The 26091-nt window shown below is 43.0% G+C and overlaps 2 protein-coding genes across 2 annotated transcripts in view; both read left to right on the plus strand.

Annotated features, from left to right (window-relative positions):
• Window positions 1-26091, plus strand: part of LOC124125253 (CRAL-TRIO domain-containing protein C3H8.02-like) — a 70435-nt gene that overhangs the window by 7110 nt on the left and 37234 nt on the right. The window contains exon 2 of the mRNA XM_048381010.1: window positions 22395-22513. Coding sequence (XP_048236967.1) covers window positions 22421-22513 — 93 coding nt within the window. The 5' untranslated portion in view covers window positions 22395-22420. The remainder of the gene's footprint in view (window positions 1-22394; window positions 22514-26091) is intronic.
• On the plus strand, window positions 7495-9982 carry LOC125372089 (repetitive proline-rich cell wall protein-like). The gene is made up of 2 exons (XM_048381043.1): window positions 7495-7585; window positions 8934-9982. Exons 1-2 carry the CDS (start codon window positions 7495-7497, stop codon window positions 9980-9982), a joined length of 1140 nt encoding a protein of 379 aa, XP_048237000.1.

Consider the following 26091-nt stretch of genomic DNA (forward strand, 5'->3'; position numbering starts at 1 on the left):
TGGACGGGTTAGACTTGTATACTGGTCCTGGACGGGTTAGACTTGTATACTGGTCCTGGATGGGTTAGACATGTATACGGGTCCTGGACAGGTTAGACATGTATACGGGTCCTGGACGGGTTAGACATGTATACTGGTCCTGGACGGGTTAGACATGTATACTGGTCCTGGACGGGTTAGACATGTATACTGGTCCTGGACGGGTTAGACTTGTATACTGGTCCTGGATGGGTTAGACATGTATACGGGTCCTGGACAGGTTAGACATGTATACGGGTCCTGGACGGGTTAGACTTGTATACTGGTCCTGGACGGGTTAGACTTGTATACTGGTCCTGGACGGGTTAGACTTGTATACTGGTCCTGGATGGGTTAGACATGTATACGGGTCCTGGACAGGTTAGACATGTATACGGGTCCTGGACGGGTTAGACATGTATACTGGTCCTGGACGGGTTAGACATGTATACTGGTCCTGGACGGGTTAGACATGTATACTGGTCCTGGACGGGTTAGACATGTATATTGGTCCTGGACGGGTTAGACTTGTATATTGGTCCTGGACGGGTTAGACTTGTATATTGGTCCTGGACGGGTTAGACTTGTATATTGGTCCTGGATGGGTTAGACATGTATACTGGTCCTGGACGGGTTAGACTTGTATACGGGTCCTGGACGGGTTAGACATGTATAATGGTCCTGGACGGGTTAGACATGTATACGGGTCCTGGACGGGTTAGACATGTATACTGGTCCTGGACGGGTTAGACATGTATACGGGTCCTGGACGGGTTAGACTTGTATACTGGTCCTGGACGGGTTAGACTTGTATACTGGTCCTGGACGGGTTAGACTTGTATACGGGTCCTGGATGGGTTAGACTTGTATACTGGTCCTGGACGGGTTAGACATGTATACTGGTCCTGGACGGGTTAGACTTGTATACTGGTCCTGGACGGGTTAGACATGTATACTGGTCCTGGACGGGTTAGACATGTATACTGGTCCTGGACGGGTTAGACATGTATACTGGTCCTGGACGGGTTAGACATGTATATTGGTCCTGGACGGGTTAGACTTGTATATTGGTCCTGGACGGGTTAGACTTGTATATTGGTCCTGGACGGGTTAGACTTGTATATTGGTCCTGGATGGGTTAGACATGTATACTGGTCCTGGACGGGTTAGACTTGTATACTGGTCCTGGACGGGTTAGACTTGTATACTGGTCCTGGACGGGTTAGACATGTATACTGGTCCTGGATGGGTTAGACATGTATACTGGTCCTGGACGGGTTAGACATGTATACTGGTCCTGGACGGGTTAGACTTGTATACGGGTCCTGGATGGGTTAGACATGTATACGGGTCCTGGACGGGTTAGACTTGTATACTGGTCCTGGACGGGTTAGACTTGTATATTGGTCCTGGATGGGTTAGACTTGTATACTGGTCCTGGACGGGTTAGACATGTATACTGGTCCTGGACGGGTTAGACATGTATACTGGTCCTGGACGGGTTAGACTTGTATACTGGTCCTGGACGGGTTAGACTTGTATACTGGTCCTGGACGGGTTAGACTTGTATACTGGTCCTGGACGGGTTAGACTTGTATACGGGTCCTGGACGGGTTAGACATGTATACTGGTCCTGGACGGGTTAGACATGTATACTGGTCCTGAATGGGTTAGACATGTATACTGGTCCTGGACGGGTTAGACATGTATACGGGTCCTGGACGGGTTAGACATGTATAATGGTCCTGGACGGGTTAGACATGTATACGGGTCCTGGACGGGTTAGACATGTATACTGGTCCTGGACGGGTTAGACATGTATACGGGTCCTGGACGGGTTAGACTTGTATACTGGTCCTGGACGGGTTAGACTTGTATACTGGTCCTGGACGGGTTAGACTTGTATACGGGTCCTGGATGGGTTAGACTTGTATACTGGTCCTGGACGGGTTAGACATGTATACTGGTCCTGGACGGGTTAGACTTGTATACTGGTCCTGGACGGGTTAGACATGTATACTGGTCCTGGATGGGTTAGACATGTATACTGGTCCTGGACGGGTTAGACATGTATACTGGTCCTGGACGGGTTAGACATGTATATTGGTCCTGGACGGGTTAGACTTGTATATTGGTCCTGGACGGGTTAGACTTGTATATTGGTCCTGGACGGGTTAGACTTGTATATTGGTCCTGGATGGGTTAGACATGTATACTGGTCCTGGACGGGTTAGACTTGTATACTGGTCCTGGACGGGTTAGACTTGTATACTGGTCCTGGATGGGTTAGACATGTATACTGGTCCTGGATGGGTTAGACATGTATACTGGTCCTGGACGGGTTAGACATGTATACTGGTCCTGGACGGGTTAGACTTGTATACGGGTCCTGGATGGGTTAGACATGTATACGGGTCCTGGACGGGTTAGACTTGTATACTGGTCCTGGACGGGTTAGACTTGTATATTGGTCCTGGATGGGTTAGACTTGTATACTGGTCCTGGACGGGTTAGACATGTATACTGGTCCTGGACGGGTTAGACATGTATACTGGTCCTGGACGGGTTAGACTTGTATACTGGTCCTGGACGGGTTAGACTTGTATACTGGTCCTGGACGGGTTAGACTTGTATACTGGTCCTGGACGGGTTAGACTTGTATACTGGTCCTGGACGGGTTAGACTTGTTTACGGGTCCTGGACGGGTTAGACATGTATACTGGTCCTGGACGGGTTAGACATGTATACTGGTCCTGAATGGGTTAGACATGTATACTGGTCCTGGACGGGTTAGACATGTATACTGGTCCTGGACGGGTTAGACTTGTATACGGGTTCTGGACGGGTTAGACTTGTATACTGGTCCCTTGCTTTGAGATGGGTGTTTTCTTCAAAAATCTTGTTATTTGGCATCACCTTCTGGTGAGAAATGTGAATAGTTGGATATTGTGTTGACCCCTGTATTATCAGTACAGGAGGCACTTTAGTATAACTGCTTGCCACAAAATCAATTCAGGATTTCATTATTTATGATACTATATTTTACATGATCTGTATATCCTTAGTGATCAGTCATTGATAATAAACGCCAACTTAATATTTTGTAATGTCTGACCCGCTGTGATATTTCTGGAATATTGCTAAAAGAAGTGTTAAACCATGCTCACTCTCTCTCTCTCATAACTTATATTGAAGCGAAGTTTATACATTAATATTAAATGGCCTGCATCAGATTTGCATTTGTTTCAGTGTCACAACAGGCATATTGTTGTTGTAATAATCTGGTTATGACTCAATGTTTAAGAATTTATTACAAGTTAATGTTTATCACAAAGCCCACACATCGTGCCAATCTCATTAAAATCAGATCTTAGTTCTCGCTAAACAAAGATCTGAGGACATCCCATTACGGGTCATGTCAGAACGACCTTTTGCGAATTTTGACCGACCAATGAAATAACTGACAAGAAATCGACATTAGCCAATCAGAAGGCAGCTTTCTCAAGCTTTACGACACTAGTTTCAAACTGGCGACTACGCTTCGAAACATATTTTGACGTATTCTCAATTTAAAAAATTAAAACTGATAAGAAGAACATTCTGGAATGGCTTATAGATGGCCTAGATTGTATGGATATAATCATAAAACCTGTAACTGTCGTTCGGAAAACCCCGTGTTAAATATTTCGTGGTTGCATGATTAGAAAACACATTCCGACTGTCGCTTTCATGATTTGGTAAGCGACGCTCTGATTGGTCGGATGAAAGGTCGTTCTGACGTGACCCTTAATGGGATGTCCTCAGATTTTTGTTTAGTGATAGCGAGAACTAAGATCTGATTTTAATGAGATTGCACATTGTACCTGGCATTCATTGTAGTGTGCCATCAATTGTGCAGAGTTGCATCCCTTAGTCATGCCAGGATCAGCTGATTGTATCATCCTTATAACATATCCACCCTGGTTATGATCCTTTATCTGTCCCAATGGTGACCGGAATATTGTTTTAGATTTCATGATTGATTCCAATTATCCGTATTGGAACAGCGATCGAGGACATCATTGGAATGTTACTTCTCCTCAGCACAAGTTAGTCATCTCAGACTCGCGGGAACTTGGAAGTCTTCTGTATCATCCACAATGGAAAAGTTGATGTGTTGTAAAATGGGCTCTCCCAACATATTTAACATGCTTTGTTTATTGTCAAATCTGAAGTAAGTGCAATACTTTTACAAGGACAAGTTGATCTATCCAGTTGAGCACAGCTTCACTGTCTCACCTTGCCATGTGTGACTAGCTCTACACTCGGGTGGCAACACAATTAGGTCTTGCATGCTGGAGTCAATGTTTGTCCTTGACCTGGGGGTGCAACGATACATCGCTGCACCGGTACATTGTGAGTTTTCATGTGCGAAACGTTTTTCTCTGTATCAATACACGATGATACACTTGCTGAAATATATTACTTCCTACTCGTTAAATGACCCCTGGCGTTTTTGACAGTCAGATATAGCAAAATGTGTTGTAATTAGTGTTTCAAGTTCACTACTAAATATAGCCACTTTGAACATGTGTCTGCAGCTAGCTTTTCCTTTGGAAAATATGCTCTGAAATATTTATTGTCAAGAAGTTTTAATGTAATTTGATGTAAATATGCATATCACGATACGTATCCTTTCGTGACCTTGCTGTCTCGTTTCACCCCGAGCTGGAACAATTGATTTTTGTGTCTCTTCAGCAGTTTTTCTCAGTTGTTCCAGAATTGTTTGAATCACTACCTGAATGACGACCTGGGCCAAAGTTTCAAAGTGAATTCATATTTGTTTCATGGCTCACATTTAAGACAAAAAAGCCTTGAACATTTTGAAACAATGCTTACATGGCTTATACAAGACCAGTTTGCTACTAATTTAATGGACAGTTATGAAAAAGTAATTTAGAACAAAAGTTTGAGTTAAATAGAAACAGTTTTTATTTTGAAATATGCTTTTGGTTTTCTGAAATTTATCTAAAGAGGATTTCTTTAATGAAATTAACTTCAAATGAACCCATTTAAATTATTTTTTTTACTTTTCTACCTATCTTTACATATAGATCAAGGATATCATTTAAAAATGAAACAAGATTCAGTCCATTCTTACTTGGATATTTTGCTTGCGAATAGCTGCAATATCGCTGATTTGACGTTAAGCAATAATCACTGACTCCATGCTTTCTTTGTTGCTAGGCAACATACATTCTGTACGCCACAAAGCCACTTTACATGATCTGCATATGTCATGTTTGCTCTGGTCTAACGGTGGTCATGTTTGATCATGTTTGATCATGTTTGCACACACACCGGACTGCGCCCACGCTGGCCTCCATCAGGAAGTGTGCCCTAGTATTGACTGTGTGTTTCATCTGCTCTGACTGAGAAAGTGTCATACCTCTGTTATAGCACGATCAGTTTCTGTTTCAGTTTCTGTGGGATGTATTCATAGCATTGTCAGCTGATACACAGTTTATAACATTGTCAGCTGATGTGGGATACACAGTTTATAACATTGTCAGCTGATGTGGGATACACCGTTTATAACATTGTCAGCTGATGTGGGATACACCGTTTATAACATTGTCAGCTGATGTGGGATACACAGTTTATAACATTGTCAGCTGATGTGGGATACTCAATTTATAACATTGTCAGCTGATGTGGGATACACAGTTTATAACATTGTCAGCTGATGTGGGATACTCAATTTATAACATTGTCAGCTGATGTGGGATACACAGTTTATAGCATTGTCAGCTGATGTGAGATACACAGTTTATAACATTATCAGCTGATGTGAGATACACAGTTTATAACATTGTCAGCTGATTTGAGATACACAGTTTATAACATTGTCAGCTGATGTGAGATAGACAGTTTATAACATTGTCAGCTGATGTGAGATAGACAGTTTATAACATTGTCAGCTGATGTGAGATACACAGTTTATAACATTGTCAGTTGATGTGAGATACACAGTTTATAACATTGTCAGCTGATGTGAGATAGACAGTTTATAACACTGTCAGCTGATGTGGGATACACAGTTTATAACATTGTCAGTTGATTTGAGATAGACAGTTTATAACATTGTCAGCTGATGTGAGATAGACAGTTTATAACATTGTCAGCTGATGTGAGATACACAGTTTATTACATTGTCAGCTGATGTGAGATAGACAGTTTATAACATTGTCAGCTGATGTGAGATACACAGTTTATAACATTATCAGTTGATGTAAGATACACAGTTTATAACATTGTCAGCTGATGTGAGATAGACAGTTTATAACACTGTCAGCTGATGTGAGATACACAGTTTATAACATTGTCAGCTGATGTGGGATACACAGTTTATAACATTGTCAGCTGATGTGGGATACACAGTTTATAACATTGTCAGTTGATGTGGGATACACAGTTTATAACATTATCAGGTGATGTGGGATACACAGTTTATAACATTGTCAGCTGATGTGGGATACACAGTTTATAACATTGTCAGCTGATGTGGGATACACAGTTTATAACATTGTCAGCTGATGTGGGATACACAGTTTATAACATTATCAGCTGATGTGGGATACACAGTTTATAACACTGTCAGCTGATGTGAGATACACAGTTTATAACATTGTCAGCTGATGTGGGATACACAGTTTATAGCATTGTCAGCTGATGTGAGATAGACAGTTTATAACATTGTCAGCTGATGTGAGATACACAGTTTATAACATTGTCAGCTGATGTGGGATACACAGTTTATAGTGAGTGAGTGAGTGAGTATGGTTTTACGCCGCTTTTAGCAATATTCCAGCAATATCACGGCGGGGGACACCAGAAATGGGCTTCACACATTGTACCCATGTCGGGAATCGAACCCGGGTCTTCGGCGTGACGAGCGAACGCTTTAACCACTAGGCTACCCGACCGCCCCACACAGTTTATAACATTATCAGGTGATGTGGGATACACAGTTTATCACATTGTCAGCTGACGTGGGATACACAGTTTATATAATGTGGGATATTTGTCAGTATTAATTCCTAAAGCTGCAATGAAGTTGTCAGTTATTTACATGTTATCAGTGAGAGGCTTCTGAGTAGGATGTTGATGTAGTGAGACTGGTAGCTGTGTTCTGTCCTGGAGTAGCAACCATGTTGGGAGAGTGTCTACCAGGTAAGTGGGTTGTATGCATAATGTGACAAATCACCTTCTAACTGCTCGTCACTCCTGTGTTTCCACTGTACAGACAACAGTGGCAGTCAGTGGAGGCCGACAACTTGGTACAGGAAGCATAAGCGGAATATTGATCTGTGGCCATCTGGCTGTGGTTTAATTGATGAGAAATGTGTTGTCAAACATAACCTGTTTTCATCATGTTTAATTTTATTAATGTTCAGTTGATACAGCTTCACTTTGATTGTGAAGGAGTGTGACCTCATGTTGGAGTGTGACCTCATGTTGGAGTGTGACCTCATGTTGGGGTGTGACCTCATGTTGGAGTGTGACCTCATGTTGAGTGTAACTTCATGTTGGAGAGTGACCTCATGTTGAGTGTGACCTTATTTTGGGGTGTGATATTCTATATGCTTGTCTAATTGTCTTTATGGTTGGACATTAAACTTATGGGTGTCACAGTTTAACATCAGGGCATAGTTGTAGTGCTTTCAGTGTTTGGTATAGCGACCATGACGATCCTGTAGTAATATATTAGAAGATTATCAGGTCTCATGTCCTAGTTTCTATTCCTGCTCGGACCACCTCCATCATCTAGTTGGTGGAGCGTTTTCCCAAAGTTGAGGGTCAGGGGTTCGATTCCCGGTTGTGTCATTTCAAGACGTTAATTAGATGGTACTTGTTTCTCTGCCTGCCACTCGGCTTTAGTGGGATATAAAACATTAAGATCGGAGTCAGTATACAGTATTTGAGTATGATGTCCATGCTATCAGACAGTATGGATTCTCAGTGGGCTGACTATGAAATCCTTTGACACACTCACACAGACTTCGAGACAGCTCTAAGCCAGTCCTGCAGACTGGTTCTCCCACTCGGAGATTGTACTGCAGCCACTTTTCCATCTGACTGTCAACCACTGATGCAGCACGTGCTAGTTCCGATATATGAGTATGTCCCAGCAGTTATAAGCACGTCCACAGAGGTCTCTATGCTCAGTCTTCCCATTTACTGGCTATTACCAGGTTTTTTACTGGCAATGTTGGGCCTTGACCGGTAATTCATGTGACTGCCAGTCCCTGTGGACAAGGTCTTTTGAGTGCAAGGAAATAACATTTTGCTTTGCTTCGAGGTAAAATATTTATTTGTAGCAACTTCGTCTCGAAATATTTAAATAGAGAAAATTGAGACAGAACTTTGTGTGAATGACGTGTAGATCTAACTATGTTACTGCAGAGATTTTTGTTTGTTTGTTTGTTGTTTAACGCCGCACTCAGCAATATTCCAGCAATATGACGGCGGTCAGTAAATAACCGAGTCTGGACCAGACAATCCAGGGATTGACATCATGAACATCGATCCACACAATTGGGATCGATGACATGCATCAACCATATCAGCGAGCCTGACCACCCGAACCCGTTAGTCGCCTTTTACTACAAGCATAGTCACCTTTTACAGAAAGCATGGGTTGCTGAAGACCTATTCTTCCCCATATCTTCACTGCAGAGATGATGTCATTGCATTGAACATGTTGTTTAACATGTTTAAAGAATTAAAACCAGGTAATTTTCATATGTTTTCCATTTGTTGAAAGGTGTGACTGACAAACATTTGGGGGGACTGGTAATCTTCAGAGTTACCAGTCCACCAGGATGTGCAGTTGCATAAGCCAGCGGGAACACCGATACTATCACTGCCACCAGTCTACCAGGATGTGCAGTTGCATAAGCCAGCGGGAACACCGATACTATCACTACCACCAGTCCACCAGGATGTGCAGTTGCATAAGCCAGCGGGAACACTGATACTATCACTGCCACCAGTCCACCAGGATGTGCAGTTGCATGAGCCAGCGGGAACACTGATACTATCACTGCCACCAGTCTACCAGGATGTGCAGTTGCATAAGCCAGCGGGAACACCGATACTATCACTGCCACCAGTCTACCAGGATGTGCAGTTGCATGAGCCAGCGGGAACACTGATACTATCACTGCCACCAGTCCACCAGGATGTGCAGTTGCATAAGCCAGCGGGAACACTGATACTATCACTGCCACCAGTCTACCAGGATGTGCAGTTGCATGAGCCAGCGGGAACACCGATACTATCACTGCCACCAGTCCACCAGGATGTGCAGTTGCATAAGAGAGCGGGAACACCGATACTATCACTGCCACCAGTCTACCAGGATGTGCAGTTGCATAAGAGAGCGGGAACACCGATACTATCACTGCCACCAGTCTACCAGGATGTGCAGTTGCATAAGCCAGCGGGAACACCGATACTATCACTACCACCAGTCTACCAGGATGTGCAGTTGCATGAGCCAGCGGGAACACCGATACTATCACTACCACCAGTCTACCAGGATGTGCAGTTGCATAAGCCAGCGGGAACACCGATACTATCACTGCCACCAGTCTACCAGGATGTGCAGTTGCATAAGCCAGCGGGAACACTGATACTATCACTGCCACCAGTCTACCAGGATGTGCAGTTGCATAAGCCAGCGGGAACACTGATACTATCACTGCCACCAGTCTACCAGGATGTGCAGTTGCATAAGCCAGCGGGAACACCGATACTATCACTGCCACCAACCACTGCTCCCAACTGTGCTAGGTGCCTACAACCATGCAAGGAGCTGAACTTGCAACCGACTGACCCTTATGTTTACAAACAAGTGATGACTGTAGCAATGCCAAATACTCTTACCCCAGATAAACTGCATTCATGTTTGTCAGTTTGAGTTTCTATTTCGTCATGTTTGTTTCCACTGCTTTGTAATTGGTACAGTAAGAATGTAAGGGGGAAGTTTGGTGATTATCTAGTAACCTAAAATCTCCAACTATCTGATTGAACAAATACATGTAAATTCTTCTGGGAAATATTAAGTTAGTTTCATTGGCATCCCCAAAGATCTACACACAAATATAACTGTCATGACATTTGTGGTAAGAAGAAAATTTCAAGATTGTCTTAATATCTGCTTGCACTCTGACAATCTCTGGTCAGTGTTTTCCACTGCTTCACCTTTAGATGCCAGCTCCTTGTTACCTGTTCCAACATTCCTTGACAGATGGAAACTTAAAACTGTTAAAACTGTTAAAACCCAGTAGAGTGAAGCAGTAAAGTGACCCAGTACAGTGACCCAGTACAGAGGCCCAGTACAGTGACCCAGTACAGTGACCCAGTACAGAGGCCCAGTACAGTGACCCAGTACAGTGACCCAGTACAGTGACCCAGTACAGTGACCCAGTAGAGTGGCCCAGTACAGTGACCCAGTACAGTGACCCAGTATAGAGGCCCAGTACAGTGACCCAGTACAGTGACCCAGTACAGTGGCCCAGTACAGTGATCCAGTACAGTGACCCAGTAGAGTGACCCAGTAGAGTGGCCCAGTACAGTGACCCAGTAGAGTGACCCCGTACAGTGACCCAGTACAGTGACCCAGTAGAGTGACCCAGTAGAGTGGCCCAGTACAGTGACCCAGTAGAGTGACCCCGTACAGTGACCCAGTACAGTGACGCAGTACAGTGACCCAGTACAGTGACCCATTACAGAGGCCCAGTACAGTGACCCAGTACAGTGACCCAGTACAGAGGCCCGGTACAGTGACCCAGTACAGTGGCCCAATACAGTGACCCAGTACAGTGGCCCAGTACAGAGGCCCGGTACAGTGACCCAGTACAGTGGCCCAGTACAGTGACCCAGTAGAGTGGCCCAGTACAGTGACCCAATACAGAGGCCGGGTACAGTGACCCAGTACAGTGACCCAGTAGAGTGACCCAGGACAGTGACCCAGTACAGAGGCCCAGTACAGAGGCCCAGTAGAGTGGCCCAGTACAGTGACCCCGTACAGTGACCCAGTACAGTGACCCAGTAGAGTGGCCCAGTACAGTGATCCAGTACAGTGACCCAGTAGAGTGACCCAGTAGAGTGGCCCAGTACAGTGACCCAGTAGAGTGACCCCGTACAGTGACCCAGTACAGTGACCCAGTAGAGTGACCCAGTAGAGTGGCCCAGTACAGTGACCCAGTAGAGTGACCCCGTACAGTGACCCAGTACAGTGACGCAGTACAGTGACCCAGTACAGTGACCCATTACAGAGGCCCAGTACAGTGACCCAGTACAGTGACCCAGTACAGAGGCCCGGTACAGTGACCCAGTACAGTGGCCCAATACAGTGACCCAGTACAGTGGCCCAGTACAGAGGCCCGGTACAGTGACCCAGTACAGTGGCCCAGTACAGTGACCCAGTAGAGTGGCCCAGTACAGTGACCCAATACAGAGGCCGGGTACAGTGACCCAGTACAGTGACCCAGTAGAGTGACCCAGGACAGTGACCCAGTACAGAGGCCCAGTACAGAGGCCCAGTAGAGTGGCCCAGTACAGTGACCCCGTACAGTGACCCAGTTGAGTGGCCCAGTAGAGTGGCCCAGTACAGTGACCCAGTACAGTGACCCAGTACAGTGACCCAGTTGAGTGGCCCAGTACAGAGGCCCAGTACAGTGACCCAGTAGAGTGACCCAGTACAGAGGCCCAATACAGAGGCCTAATACAGAGGCCCAATACAGAGGCCCAGTACAGTGACCCAGTACAGAGGCCCAGTACAGTGACCCAGTACAGTGACCCAGTACAGTGACCCAGTAGAGTGGCCCAGTACAGTGACCCAGTACAGTGACCCAGTACAGTGGCCCAGTACAGAGGCCCAGTATAGAGGCCCAGTACAGTGACCCAATAGAGTGGCCCAGTACAGTGGCCCAGTACAGTGGCCCAGTACAGTGACCCAGTACAGTGACCCAGTACAGTGGCCCAGTACAGTTGCCCAGTACAGTCACCCAGTACAGAGGCCCGGTACAGTGACCCAGTACAGTGACCCAGTACAGAGGCCTGGTACAGTGACCCAGTACAGTGGCCCAGTACAGTGACCCAGTAGAGTGGCCCAGTACAGTGACCCAGTACAGAGGCCCAGTACAGTGACCCATTACAGTGACCCAGTACAGTGACCCAGTAGAGTGGCCCAGTACAGTGACCCAGTACAGTGACCCATTACAGTGACCCAGTACAGTGACCCAGTAGAGTGGCCCAGTACAGTGACCCAGTACAGTGACCCAGTACAGTGGCCCAGTACAGTGACCCAATAGAGTGACCCAGTAGAGTGGCCCAGTACAGAGGCCCAGTATAGAGGCCCAGTACAGTGACCCAATAGAGTGGCCCAGTACAGTGGCCCAGTACAGTGGCCCAGTACAGTGACCCAGTACAGTGGCCCAGTACAGTGGCCCAGTACAGTGACCCAGGACAGTGGCCCAGTACAGTGACCCAGTACAGTGACCCAGTACAGTGACCCAGTACAGTGACCCAGTACAGTGACCCAGTACAGTGGCCCAGTACAGTGACCCAGTACAGTGACCCAGTACAGTGACCCAGTACAGTGACCCAGTACAGAGGCCCAGTACAGAGGCCCAGTACAGAGGCCCAGTACAGTTACTCCTCATGGCACACAGTGTCCACAATGAAGCAAGAACATCACTGAGGCCCTTGTTAGAACTGTGATGTTAAAAGTGGCACATTTAGGGAGTCCCTACATTTAGGGAGTCCCTACATTCAAATACTTACTCAGCAGGGATTTTGATACGTTCCAAACTATTAGTGACCTTAGCAGGCAAATTTGGAATTTTTACTTTATTTTATTCAAACTTGTGATTTTTTAAAGTTCTTATTGTTTTGAAGTCACATTCTAAGAATGTTAAACTAAACATTTAGCCTTTTCCCCTTTGCTGGTCTTGTTATCAGTGAAGTACAAGTCTCCTCTACAAAGCCCTAATATTAGATGTGACCAGGGCAATATGCACTGGGAAGTTGTACTGCCACTTCCTGCAGACAGGGCCGGAGTTGATAAATCCTTGGCATCACTTGAGTACCTCCAGACCTAATTTGTAAGTTGAATATGTTTTTACCAATTGTAGGATAAGAATTTGAACTTTCTGCAGTTATTTATGTGAGAGACCTGACATATTAAGTGATGTGCACCAAGTGTGCACTCCATCGCTTGCGGTATTAGGTCCATAAACGCACAAAATGTCAGGTCTTGAATGTCAAACAGTCACATAGTTGTGAATAAAGGCTAGCACACCATCGTTCTCCCTGCATCTCTCAGTTTTCTTCAGTCTTGCCTGGCTGCAGCTTCCACTTCACCTGGTGTCATCAGCATCCTCTACATTGGTTCTCTACGGCTCACGAGGATGATTGTGCAGCCAATCAGAGGCCTCACAGGAGATGCTGTCATTTGTGTTGCAGGTCTTCACAACTCACAAGAAGAGAGGTTAAAGAGACGAATAGCAAAAGGGATGAGTCTTTGTTGATACTTTTCTCTTAATGACAAGACTCCAGGTGACATCTTGTGTAGTGTTACCTTGTCATCATCTCGTCATCATCTCGTCATCATTATGTCATTGTCATCATCTAGTCACCATCTTGTTTTAATCTAGTTATCATGTAGTCACATCTTGTCACCACCTAGTCATAATCTTGTTATCATCTAGCCATAATCTTGTCATCAACTGGTCCCCATTATGTTATCATCAAGTCATCATCTTGTCATCATCTAGTATTCCTCTAGTTATCATCTAGTCACCATCTTGTTTTCTCTAGTCATCATCTAGTCATCCTCTTGTCGTCATCTGGTTATCTTGTCACCATCTTGTTATCTAGTCATCATGAAGCCACCATATTTTCACCATATTTTTATCATCTTATTATCATCTAGTCACCATTTTATCACCTAGTCATCTTTTCATCATCATCTAGTCACTATCATGTTATCATCTTGTCACATCTTGTCATCACCTAGATATTATCTAGTCACCATCTAGTCACCATCTTGTTATCATCTAGTCATCATCTAGATATTATCTAGTCACCATCTTGTTATCATCTAGTCATCATCTAGATATTATCTAGTCACCATCTTGTTATCATCTAGTCATCTAGATATTATCTAGTCACCATCTAGTCACCATCTTGTTATCACCTAGTCATCTTTTCATCATCATCTAGTCACTATCATGTTATCATCTTGTCACATCTTGTCATCATCTAGTCATCATCTAGTCACCATCTTGTTATCATCTAGTCATCAGCTTGATATTATCTAGTCACCATCTAGTCACCATCTTGTTATCATCTAGTCATCATTTAGATATTATCTAGTCACCATCTAGTCCCCATCTTGTTATCTAGTCATCTAGATATTATCTAGTCACCATCTTGTTATCACCTAGTCATCATCTAGATATTATCTAGTCACCATCTTGTCATCACCTAGATATTATCTAGTCACCATCTAGTCACCATCTTGTTATCATCTAGTCATCTAGATATTATCTAGTCACCATCTTGTTATCACCTAGTCATCATCTAGATATTATCTAGTCACCATCTATTCACCATCTTGTTATCATCTAGTCATCATCTAGATATTATCTTGTCACCATCTTGTTATCATCTAGTCATCATCTAGATATTATCTAGTCACCACCTAGTCACCATCTTGTTATCACCTAGTCATCTTTTCATCATCATCTAGTCACTATCATGTTATCATCTTGTCACATCTTGTCATCATCTAGTCATCACCTAGATATTATCTAGTCACCATCTAGGAGACAAGGCCCCATGGTAGGCCCATGAAATCAAAAATAAATGTGTGGCCTAACTGATGACTGTGTATGTACATAACTGATATGTGTGGCCTAACTGATGACTGTGTATGTTCATAACTGATATGTGTGGCCTAACTGATGACTGTGTATGTTCATAACTGATATGTATGGCCTAACTGATGACTGTGTATGTACATAACTGATATGTATAAGTAGTGTCTCAGGGTTCAGTGGTGGAGAGACAACAGCAGGAGAATTATAAGCAAGAGGAGCATGGCTTCAGGGTTTTTTATCCTTTTTGAATAAGTGACATACCATGATAGACCTACAACTAGTGTACATCTAGTGTACTCTAGTGTACAACTAGTGTACTCGTTGACTAAAGTGGAAAATACCACTTTTATCAACTCGTGTTGATATATTTGATATAAAAAGACACTCGGGTGAGATTCTCTATTTATTCTACCAAAAATATTTGAAATTAGAGGACACTTGAAACGGCAAATGTGGCCAATACTGTTGACATTATTTCGAACCAGGACAGAGAAGTCAATTCAATTTCTATTTACACATCCTGTCCACCATTATGTTCACACTGAATGAAAATGGAGTTGTCTGCCTCAACTGGGCATTATTGTCTTGTATATACCTTTACCATTCCTTAAGTCTGGTGGTCAAGGCAACAGTGACTGGCCAACACTTTTGATATACTCTGTGTGACCTACTTGTATGCCGGTAGCTCAGTTGAATAAAAAGCAGCAAGGATGGCATCGTTCATTGATTGCTGCTCATTATCTACTGCTGCTATTTCACTCTGTGTTGATCACAGGGTGATTGGAGAAATCAATACGTCTGATTAAAGAATAATAAGGGTCATTTTAAAAAAGAATTTGATTCTAAGGTGTTATTAATTTAATACAAGTCTACTGTGCCAATTTCTTGTGTCTATTATAGAAAGTGAAAAAAATCTTATGAAAGACGGGAAATTGTCAATGTGATAGATGCATTTATGTTTGAGTGTAATTCCGTTCCGCGTGTGATGTCTGCTGTATGGAGGGGAAGAATTAGCAGCTCATTATGGAAACCAAGAATACCGTTCCCTGATTCAGCTTTGTGTGGAGTGGAGTCTGTACTCATTACAATAATGGATCCGTGAAAGGTTGTGGCGATGCTCTTTTGGAAATTATGCTGTAAGCACAAGTCTTTTGTCCACCCTCATGTTTGATGGTGTGGTTGTATCACTTACGCAGTAATCTGTACTTTATTATTACCAAAGTCTTTGATGGTGAGTCCCTCGTCGACAGTTTTTATACCCATTGTATAACTTGTTCAAGTCACATTATGGCTGAAATATTGCCGACGTGACTTTAATTAAACTCACTCACTCACTCACTTTGATGGTGAGTTTTTATGAGTTTATGCATACTGAAGCCACAATTTCTGCAGTTGTACAATGTAACCATGGTAACTGTACAATGACAGCAGCACAAAGATAAGGGAACTAACACCCGGGATGACAATGACAGCAGCACAAAGATAAGGGATCTCACACCCGGGATGACAATGACAGCAGCACAAAGATAAGGGAACTGACACCCGGGATGACAATGACAGCAGCACAAAGATAAGGGAACTCACACCCGGGATAACAATGACAGCAGCACAAAGATAAGGGAACTGACACCCGGGATGACAATGACAGCAACACAAAGATAAGGGAACTAACACCCGGGATAACAATGACAGCAGCACAAAGATAAGGGAACTAACACCCGGGATGACAATGACAGCAGCACAAAGATAAGGGAACTAACACCCGGGATAACAATGACAGCAGCACAAAGATAAGGGAACTAACACCCGGGATAACAATGACAGCAGCACAAAGATAAGGGAACTCACACCCGGGATGACAATGACAGCAGCACAAAGATAAGGGAACTGACACCCGGGATGACAATGACAGCAGCACAAAGATAAGGGAACTCACACCCGGGATGACAATGACAGCAGCACAAAGATAAGGGAACTGACACCCGGGATGACAATGACAGCAGCACAAAGATAAGGGAACTAACACCCGGGATAACAATGACAGCAGCACAAAGATAAGGGAACTAACACCCGGGATGACAATGACAGCAGCACAAAGATAAGGGAACTGACACCCGGGATAACAATGACAGCAGCACAAAGATAAGGGAACTCACACCCAGGATAACAATGACAGCAGCACAAAGATAAGGGAACTGACACCCGGGATGACAATGACATTGGTGGCAATATTGATAAAAGAAATGTCACCTAAGATATGTTTCACAAACTTGTTTAATAATTAGTAGTGTAGGGAACTGGTTGTAAAATCAGGATTGATGATTGGATCATCCCAACCGATGGACCAATGGACTGATGGATCAATGAAGTGGATCGGTCGGTGTCATTTGGTGATTTTCAATGTTAAATTCAGTGAAGCAAGATTACATTTATCAAAACAGACACAAATATTTACTTTAGCACTTTATTTTAACAAAATGACACTGGCTTCAGTCTTTCTCATTTTATTCTCCACGTACTACGCAGTATGGGGCACGGGTGGCCCAGTCATCTAAGGCGCTGCGATTCGCTGTGCAGAGTTGCGTCCCATGCCAGAAACCTATGATTGAGGGTTTGAATCCCGGTTTGCCCTGATTATGTTTCTAGGTTTGTCAGCACCATACCCGTGCTAGTGGGTTTCACCGAGGTTGGTTAACGTCTGAGACCTGCATCACTTCAGGCTTTCCTCCCACATGAAGCTGTCATGCCACGATATAACTGGAATACTGTTAAAAGCGGGGGCGGTCGGGTAGCCTAGTGGTTAAAGCGTTAGCTCGTCACGCCGAAGACCCGGGTTCGACAAGGCATGTGTGAAGCACATTTCTGGTGTCCCCCGCCGTGATATTGCTGGAATATTGCTAAAAGCGGCGTAAAACCTCACTCACTCACTCACTCACTCACTGTTAAAAGCGGCGTTAAACCCAACTCACTCACTTACTATGCAGTAATTAAGATGGGAAGAAACCTTGACAGGAAATCTGATGCTGTTATACTGTGAAACACGAGTGTGACCTTCTGTCGGTTTGTTGTTTGTGAGACTGATCAATACTTGTGACATAACAAGGTAATAATTGTCATGTAGCAGGTTGATTAGTGTCAGCCAAGATGTCAGGTGATGTCATATTCCTGAAAGTTGGTCAGTGGGTCAGGTGAGATCAAGGTCACGGTGTCAGCAACAAGCATGGCGGTGCAGGCTAGTTTCTGAAGTGTTTGCTTGTCATGGTTATATCTAGGTTGTCATGGTTATATCTAGGTTGTCATGGTTATATCTAGGTTTGATTCCCCATGGGTACTATTGAGGAAACTCTTTCTTGGTGTATCCTGCTCTTGCACAAATATTGCTGAAAGGACAATACAACTTTTTAAGGTGATCCTGTGAAAATAATTGTCAGTTGTAGAAAAAGTATTGAAAACTGAAGAGCTGTTTAGCATGGATCAGAATGCTGTTTTCCTAACTACATGTCCTGTGACTATCTACTGGGGACCCATGAAGATCTGTAGTAGAATAGGTCTTTAGCAACCCAAGCTTGCCGTAAAAGGCAACTTACTATGGGAGCGGGATCGGGTGGTCAGGTTCGCTGACTTGGTTGATGCATGTCATATCCCAATTGCGTGGATCGATGCTCGTGATGTCAATCACTGGATTGTCTGGTGCAGACTCGATTATTTACAGACCTCTATCATATAGCTAGGATATTGCTGAGTGCGGCATTAAACAACAAACAAACAAACAAACAAACCTACTGGGAGGTTTTCAATACTAAATGAGTGTCAGGAAGAAATCAGTTATCAAAATCAGATTTTGCTCAACAAGTTTGAAAATTAAGCACTTGTCTAGGTCTGCCAATCCTTAAATCGGGGTTACTAAAAAACCTGCCAAAGTAGGGAAATTAACTGGTCTTTGAAAACCCCCACCCCTGAAATATATGTACATGTATTCACTGTTTCATCTGTTATTGATTGTTAGACAAAATCCCGGTGATAACCACTGACACAAGGCATCAGTTAAGACAATCCCAGTGATGGCCACTAACACAAGGCATCAGTTGAGACAATCCCAGTGATGGCCGCTGACACAAGCATGGCATCAGTTGAGACAATCCCAGTGATGGCCACTGACCCAAGGCATCAGTTGAGACAATCCCAGTGATGGCCACTGACACAAGGCTTCAGTTGAGACAATCCCAGTGATGGCCACTGACACAAGGCATCAGTTGAGACAATCCCAGTGATGGCCGCTGACACAAGGCATCAGTTGAGACAATCCCAGTGATGGCCACTGACACAAGGCATCAGTTGAGACAATCCCAGTGATGGCCACTGACACAAGGCATCAGTTGAAACAATCCCAGTGATGGCCACTGACACAAGGCATCAGTTGAGACAATCCCAGTGATGGCCACTGACACAAGGCATCAGTTGAGACAATCCCAGTGATGGCCACTGACACAAGGCATCAGTTGAGACAATCCAAGTGATGGCCGCTGACACAAGGCATCAGTTGAGACAATCCCAGTGATGGCCACTGACACAAGGCATCAGTTGAGACAATCCCATTGATGGCCACTGACACAAGGCATCAGTTGAGACAATCCCAGTGATGGCCACTGACACAAGGCATCAGTTGAGACAATCCCAGTGATGGCCACTGACAGAAGCATGGTATCAGTTGAAACAATCCCAGTGATGGCCACTAACACAAGGCATCAGTTGAGACAATCCCAGTGATGGCCGCTGACACAAGGCATCAGTTGAGACAATCCCAGTGATGGCCACTGACACAAGGCATCAGTTGAGACAATCCCAGTGATGGCCACTGACTCAAGGCATCAGTTGAGACAATCCCAGTGATGGCCACTGACACAAGGCATCAGTTGAGACAATCCCAGTGATGGCCACTGACACAAGGCATCAGTTGAGACAATCCCAGTGATGGCCACTGACACAAGGCATCAGTTGAGACAATCCCAGTGATGGCCCCTGACACAAGGCATCAGTTGAGACAATCCCAGTGATGGCCACTGACACAAGGCATCAGTTGAGACAATCCCAGTGATGGCCACTGACACAAGGCATCAGTTGAGACAATCCCAGTGATGGCCACTGACACAAGGCATCAGTTGAGACAATCCCAGTGATGGCCACTGACACAAGGCATCAGTTGAGACAATCCCAGTGATGGCCACTGACACAAGCATGGTATCAGTTGACTAACAGTTCTGAAAATCAATATTTGAGTTGAATTTATGCATACAGTGATCCTTCGCTACAACGCCACCTTCGGGGTCCAAATAATTGATGAGTATTATAGATGATCAGGAGTTTAATGAAGGTCGAGTCATAGGTGGTAGATGACCAACAACACAGTAAAAATGCTCTGCCTACCTAACACGATCTACCTTTACATTTCAGAGTTTCAAAAAAGTTTAAAATAGAAGTTATTTGTGATTCATTGTGTAAAAAAAGATGTATCTCATGTTAATATGCGCTTTAAAAAAAACCCCATGTGGTATCCCTTCAGCGAATTCAGGTGAATAAACAGGTATAACAAACTTGGTCAATAAAAGTATGAAATTTGATATAAAACATCACTAGACATGATGATTTACCATTTAAAATGTATTTCCTGCTCTCCAGGTATTGTTATCCCCCCGACATATAATGACGGGGGGATATAGCCATCAGTATGTCCGTCCGTCCGTCCGTCTGTCCGTCTGTCTGTCTGTAATCATTGTTTGTCCGGAGCATATTTCCTAAACCGTACAACCTAGCTTCACAAAACTTGGTACACTTACTAGTCAGGCTTAGTAGTAGTGCCTTTTGCTATTTAGAGATTTTTAGAATTTTTTATTTTTGTCGTTTCCATGGAAATATGATGAACTTAGGAAATTTGAGGGTAGTGCTCTTGTCCGGAGCATATTTCCTAAACCGTACAACCTAGCTTCACAAAACTTGGTACACTTACTAGTCAGGCTTAGTAGTAGTGCCTTTTGCTATTTAGAGATTTTTAGAATTTTTTATTTTTGTCGTTTCCATGGAAATATGATGAACTTAGGAAATTTGAGGGTAGTGCTCTTGTCCGGAGCATATTTCCTAAACCGTACAACCTAGCTTCACAAAACTTGGTACACTTACTAGTCATGCTCAGTAGTAGTGCCTTTTGCTATTTAGAGATTTTTAGAATTTTTTATTTTTGTCGTTTCCATGGAAATATGATGAACTTAGGAAATTTGAGGGTAGTGCTCTTGTCCGGAGCATATTTCCTAAACCGTAGAACCTAGCTTCCCAAAACTGGGTACACTTACTAGTCATGCTCAGTAGTAGTGCCTTTTGCTATTTAGAGATTTTTAGAATTTTTTATTTTTGTCGTTTCCATGGAAATATGATGAACTTAGGAAATTTGAGGGTAGTGCTCTTGTCCGGAGCATATTTCCTAAACCGTACAACCTAGCTTCACAAAACTTGGTACACTTACTAGTCATGCTCAGTAGTAGTGCCTTTTGCTATTTAGAGATTTTTAGAATTTTTTATTTTTGTCGTTTCCATGGAAATATGATGAACTTAGGAAATTTGAGGGTAGTGCTCTTGTCCGGAGCATATTTCCTAAACCGTAGAACCTAGCTTCCCAAAACTGGGTACACTTACTAGTCATGCTCAGTAGTAGTGCCTTTTGCTATTTAGAGATTTTTAGAATTTTTTATTTTTGTCGTTTCCATGGAAATATGATGAACTTAGGAAATTTGAGGGTAGTGCTCTTGTCCGGAGCATATTTCCTAAACCGTACAACCTAGCTTCACAAAACTTGGTACACTTACTAGTCATGCTCAGTAGTAGTGCCTTTTGCTATTTAGAGATTTTTAGAATTTTTTATTTTTGTCGTTTCCATGGAAATATGATGAACTTAGGAAATTTGAGGGTAGTGCTCTTGTCCGGACCATATCTCCCGAACCATACAACTTAGCTTCTCAAAAGTGTTTACATCTATCAAGCAGGTTATGTAGTGGTGCCTTTGCTATTAACAGATTTTTCTTTTTTTTAATCTTTTTTCAATTTAAATTTAAAATTGATGAACATAGGGTAATGTCCTCATCTGGAGCATCTAGAGTGGAGAAGTAGAGTATCTATGTATTGTTCTCTGCTACAGGGTAGAGTGGAGGAGAGTGGAATATATCTATGTATTGTTCTCTGCTACAGGGTGGAGTGGAAAAGAGTGGAGTATTTCTATGTCTTGTTCTCTGCTACAGGGTAGAGTGGAGGGTATCTATGTATTGTTCTCTGTTACAGGGTAGAGTGGAGGGTATCTATGTATTGTTCTCTGTTACAGGGTAGAGTGGGGTGTATCTATGTATTGTTCTCTGCTACAGGGTAGAGTTGGGTGTATCTATGTATTGTTCTCTGCTACAGGGTAGAGTGGAGGCGTGTGGAGTGTAATGGCGGACACTGGATCACCGGTGGATGGGCCGATGCCAGTTCCAGGAGAAGTCACAGAGAAGGATTTTGAGGAGCTGAAGGACAGATGCAAGGTAACCGTGGTAACACATCTACCAACCACTCATCTGCTGACAGGGTCAGACCAACTGTACATGTATACCACCTGACCCTATGTCAGAACCTGTGTCCAGTTGTCTCCATGGTATACGGATGTAAGGGGTAATATTCAGATGTAAGGGGTGATATACAGATGTAAGGGGTGATATACAGATGTAAGGGGTGATATACAGATGTAAGGGTGATATACAGATGTAAAGAGTAATATACAGATGTAAGGGGTGATATTCAGATGTAAAGAGTAATATACAGATGTAAGGGGTGATATACAGATGTAAGGGGTGATATTCAGATGTAAAGAGTAATATACAGATGTAAGGGGTGATACTCAGATGTAAAGAGTAATATACAGATGTAAGGGGTGATATTCAGATGTAAAGAGTAATATACAGATGTAAGGGGTAATATACAGATGTAAGGGGTGATATTCAGATGTAAAGAGTAATATACAGATGTAAGGGGTGATATACAGATGTAAGGGGTGATATACAGATGTAAGGGGTGATATACAAATGTAAGGGGTGATATACAGATGTAAAGAGTAATATACAGATGTAAGGGGGTGATATACAGATGTAAAGAGTAATATACAGATGTAAGGGGGTGATATACAGATGTAAAGAGTAATATACAGATGTAAGGGGTGATATACAGATGTAAGGGGTGATATACAGATATGAGGGGGTGATATACAGATGTAAGGGGTGATATACAGATATAAGGGGTGATATACAGATGTAAGGGGTGATATACAGATATAAGGGGGTGATATACAGATATAAGGGGGTGCTATACAGATATAAGGGGTGGTATACAGATATAAGGGGGTGATATACAGATATAAGGGGGTGATATACAGATATAAGGGGGTGCTATACAGATATAAGGGGTGGTATACAGATATAAGGGGGTAATATACAGATGTAAGGGGTGATATACAGATATAAGGGGTGATATACAGATGTAAGGGGTGATATACAGATGTAAGGGATGATATACAGATGTAAGGGGTGATATACAGATGTAAGGGGTGGTATACAGATATAAGGGGGTGATATACAGATATAAGGGGGTGATATACAGATATAAGGGGTGATATACAGATGTAAGGGGTGATATACAGATATAAGGGATGATATACAGATGTAAGGGGTGATATACAGATGTAAGGGGGTGATATACAGATATAAGGGATGATATACAGATGTAAGGGGTGATATACAGATGTAAGGGGGTGATATACAGATATAAGGGGTGATATACAGATATAAGGGGGTGATATACAGATGTAAGGGGTGATATACAGATGTAAGGGGTGATATACAGATGTAAGGGGGTGATATACAGATATAAGGGGGTGATATACAGATATAAGGGGTGATATACAGATGTAAGGGGTGATATACAGATATAAGGGGGTGATATACAGATATAAGGGGGAACTATACAGATATAAGGGGTGATATACAGATATAAGGGGTGATATACAGATGTAAGGGGTGATATACAGATGTAAGGGGGTGATATACAGATGTACGGGGGTGATATACAGATATAAGGGGTGATATACAGATATAAGGGGTGATATACAGATGTAAGGGGGTGATATACAGATATAAGGGGGTGATATACAGATATAAGGGGGTGATATACAGATGTAAGGGGGTGATATACAGATGTAAAGGATGGTATACAGATGTAAGGGGGTGATATACAGATGTAAAGGATGGTATACAGATGTAAGGGGGTGATATACAGATGTTAAGGATAATATACAGATGTAAGGGGGTGATATACAGATGTTAAGGATGGTATACAGATGTAAGGGGGATATACATATGTAACCCGTAATGGGATGTCCTCAGATCTTTGTTTAGCGGTAGCAAAAACTAAGATCTGATTTTAATGAGATTGTAAGGGGATGTTTTCCTCTTTCTCCAGTGACTGAGAGTGTTTGGATTGTGTTTGTCACAATGGTAAAACCTTCGTAGAAACAAGGTAACTTAAGCTCAACAGAAGGGTCGGGAGAAGCGTGAGAACATTGCCTTGTCAGCATCACACAATGCAGTACTGTGAATCAATTTAATGATAAAAATATGGAGACAATGTTTCTGTAAACACAGTTCTTGTGATGCTGATAAATAACTGTTTCTCACATATTGGGTTCAGAAGTATGGAGTATATTAAAAATTGCTGTAACATAACTTGGAGTCCTGACAATGTTTCACGCATACGCCTCGTTTGTTTAATGCAATAACTATGTTGGCACATCGACTGTTGCCATTTTCAATTGAAGATTTCTGCTCTGGCAGTGTTTACCGGAGTGAAGTCTTGCAAAGAATCTGATTAGAAGCCAGGATAGTGTTCTCATTCCCCCACATGGCCGGGACTATTGATTCCTGCCCTTGTTCCCCCGACCACCATGTCCCCAGTGATTGTCTCCACATGGTGTGGGAGCACACTCGATGTTCGTCTCGGTAGAAATAGTCACCAGTAGGCTGTTTGTGGATTATAGACAAGTTGATCATGATGGTACAGAATTGATTAAGTGCTCGGCTCTGATGAGCACTTTTAGAACATTCAAGAAAATGCAGCGATTTCACAATCAATTAATCACCCAGACTTCATAAAAATGGCGAAAATGGTCTAACTACTACGTTAGAAATTGGCACATGTCCTACAGTCCTTGCCAAACTGTCCAATAGTTAAGGTATCATAAGGACAAGTAGACATTTTCCATTTTAAAGGGTTTTGCTATAATTTATCATTATAAGGACAAGTGGATTGAAATGCTAGTTTAATGTGTATTTTGTAATTAGTTTAATATGTATTTTTAATTTGAAAATTACAACTTCTTCCTTTTTGGAAGTTAAAGAATATATCTCTTACAGCAATGGCTGTCATTGTATATATATTCCAAACTCTTGGCCTCAGTGGTCTCGTTGACTCTGAGATGTCCAGACACGTGGTCTTGTCATTTTGTTAAATTTGTATTTTGAATTTAAACTTTCCTTGAATTTATGTCATGTTAAGACTGTAAACATGAGGGACCTTGGTTCACTTGGATGTATAAATACATTGGCGCCAACTTGCATGCAGCTTGGCGCTGATTGAGTAGAGAACATTGTAATTACACTGCCATTTGTTATTTGTGTGGTGAAGACTGCGAGTTAGGTCATGCTGGAATACAGACCAATCTACAGTGAGTGAGTGAGAGAGTCAGTGAATCCGTGCTGGCATGGAAACAATTGTTATTTCTATAAAATTGTGAACCTCAATCTCATTCAAATCAGATCTTAGTTCTCGCTCCCGCTAAACAAAGATCTGAGGACATCCCATTAAGGGTCATGTCAGACCGGCCTTGCGCGAATTTTGACCAACCAATGGAATCATTGACAAGAAGTTGATATTAGCGAATCAGAAGACAGCATTCTCGTGGTTTACGGCACTAATTTCAAACTGGTGACTACACTTTGAAACATATTTTGACATTCTCGATTAAAAATTTCATAACGGAACAAATGAACATTCTGGAATGGCTAGTAGATGGCCT

The sequence above is a fragment of the Haliotis rufescens genome, unplaced genomic scaffold (assembly GCF_023055435.1).
Source record: "Haliotis rufescens isolate VD_foot unplaced genomic scaffold, xgHalRufe1.0.p SCAF_35, whole genome shotgun sequence".
Taxonomy (NCBI): Eukaryota; Metazoa; Mollusca; class Gastropoda; order Lepetellida; family Haliotidae; genus Haliotis; species Haliotis rufescens.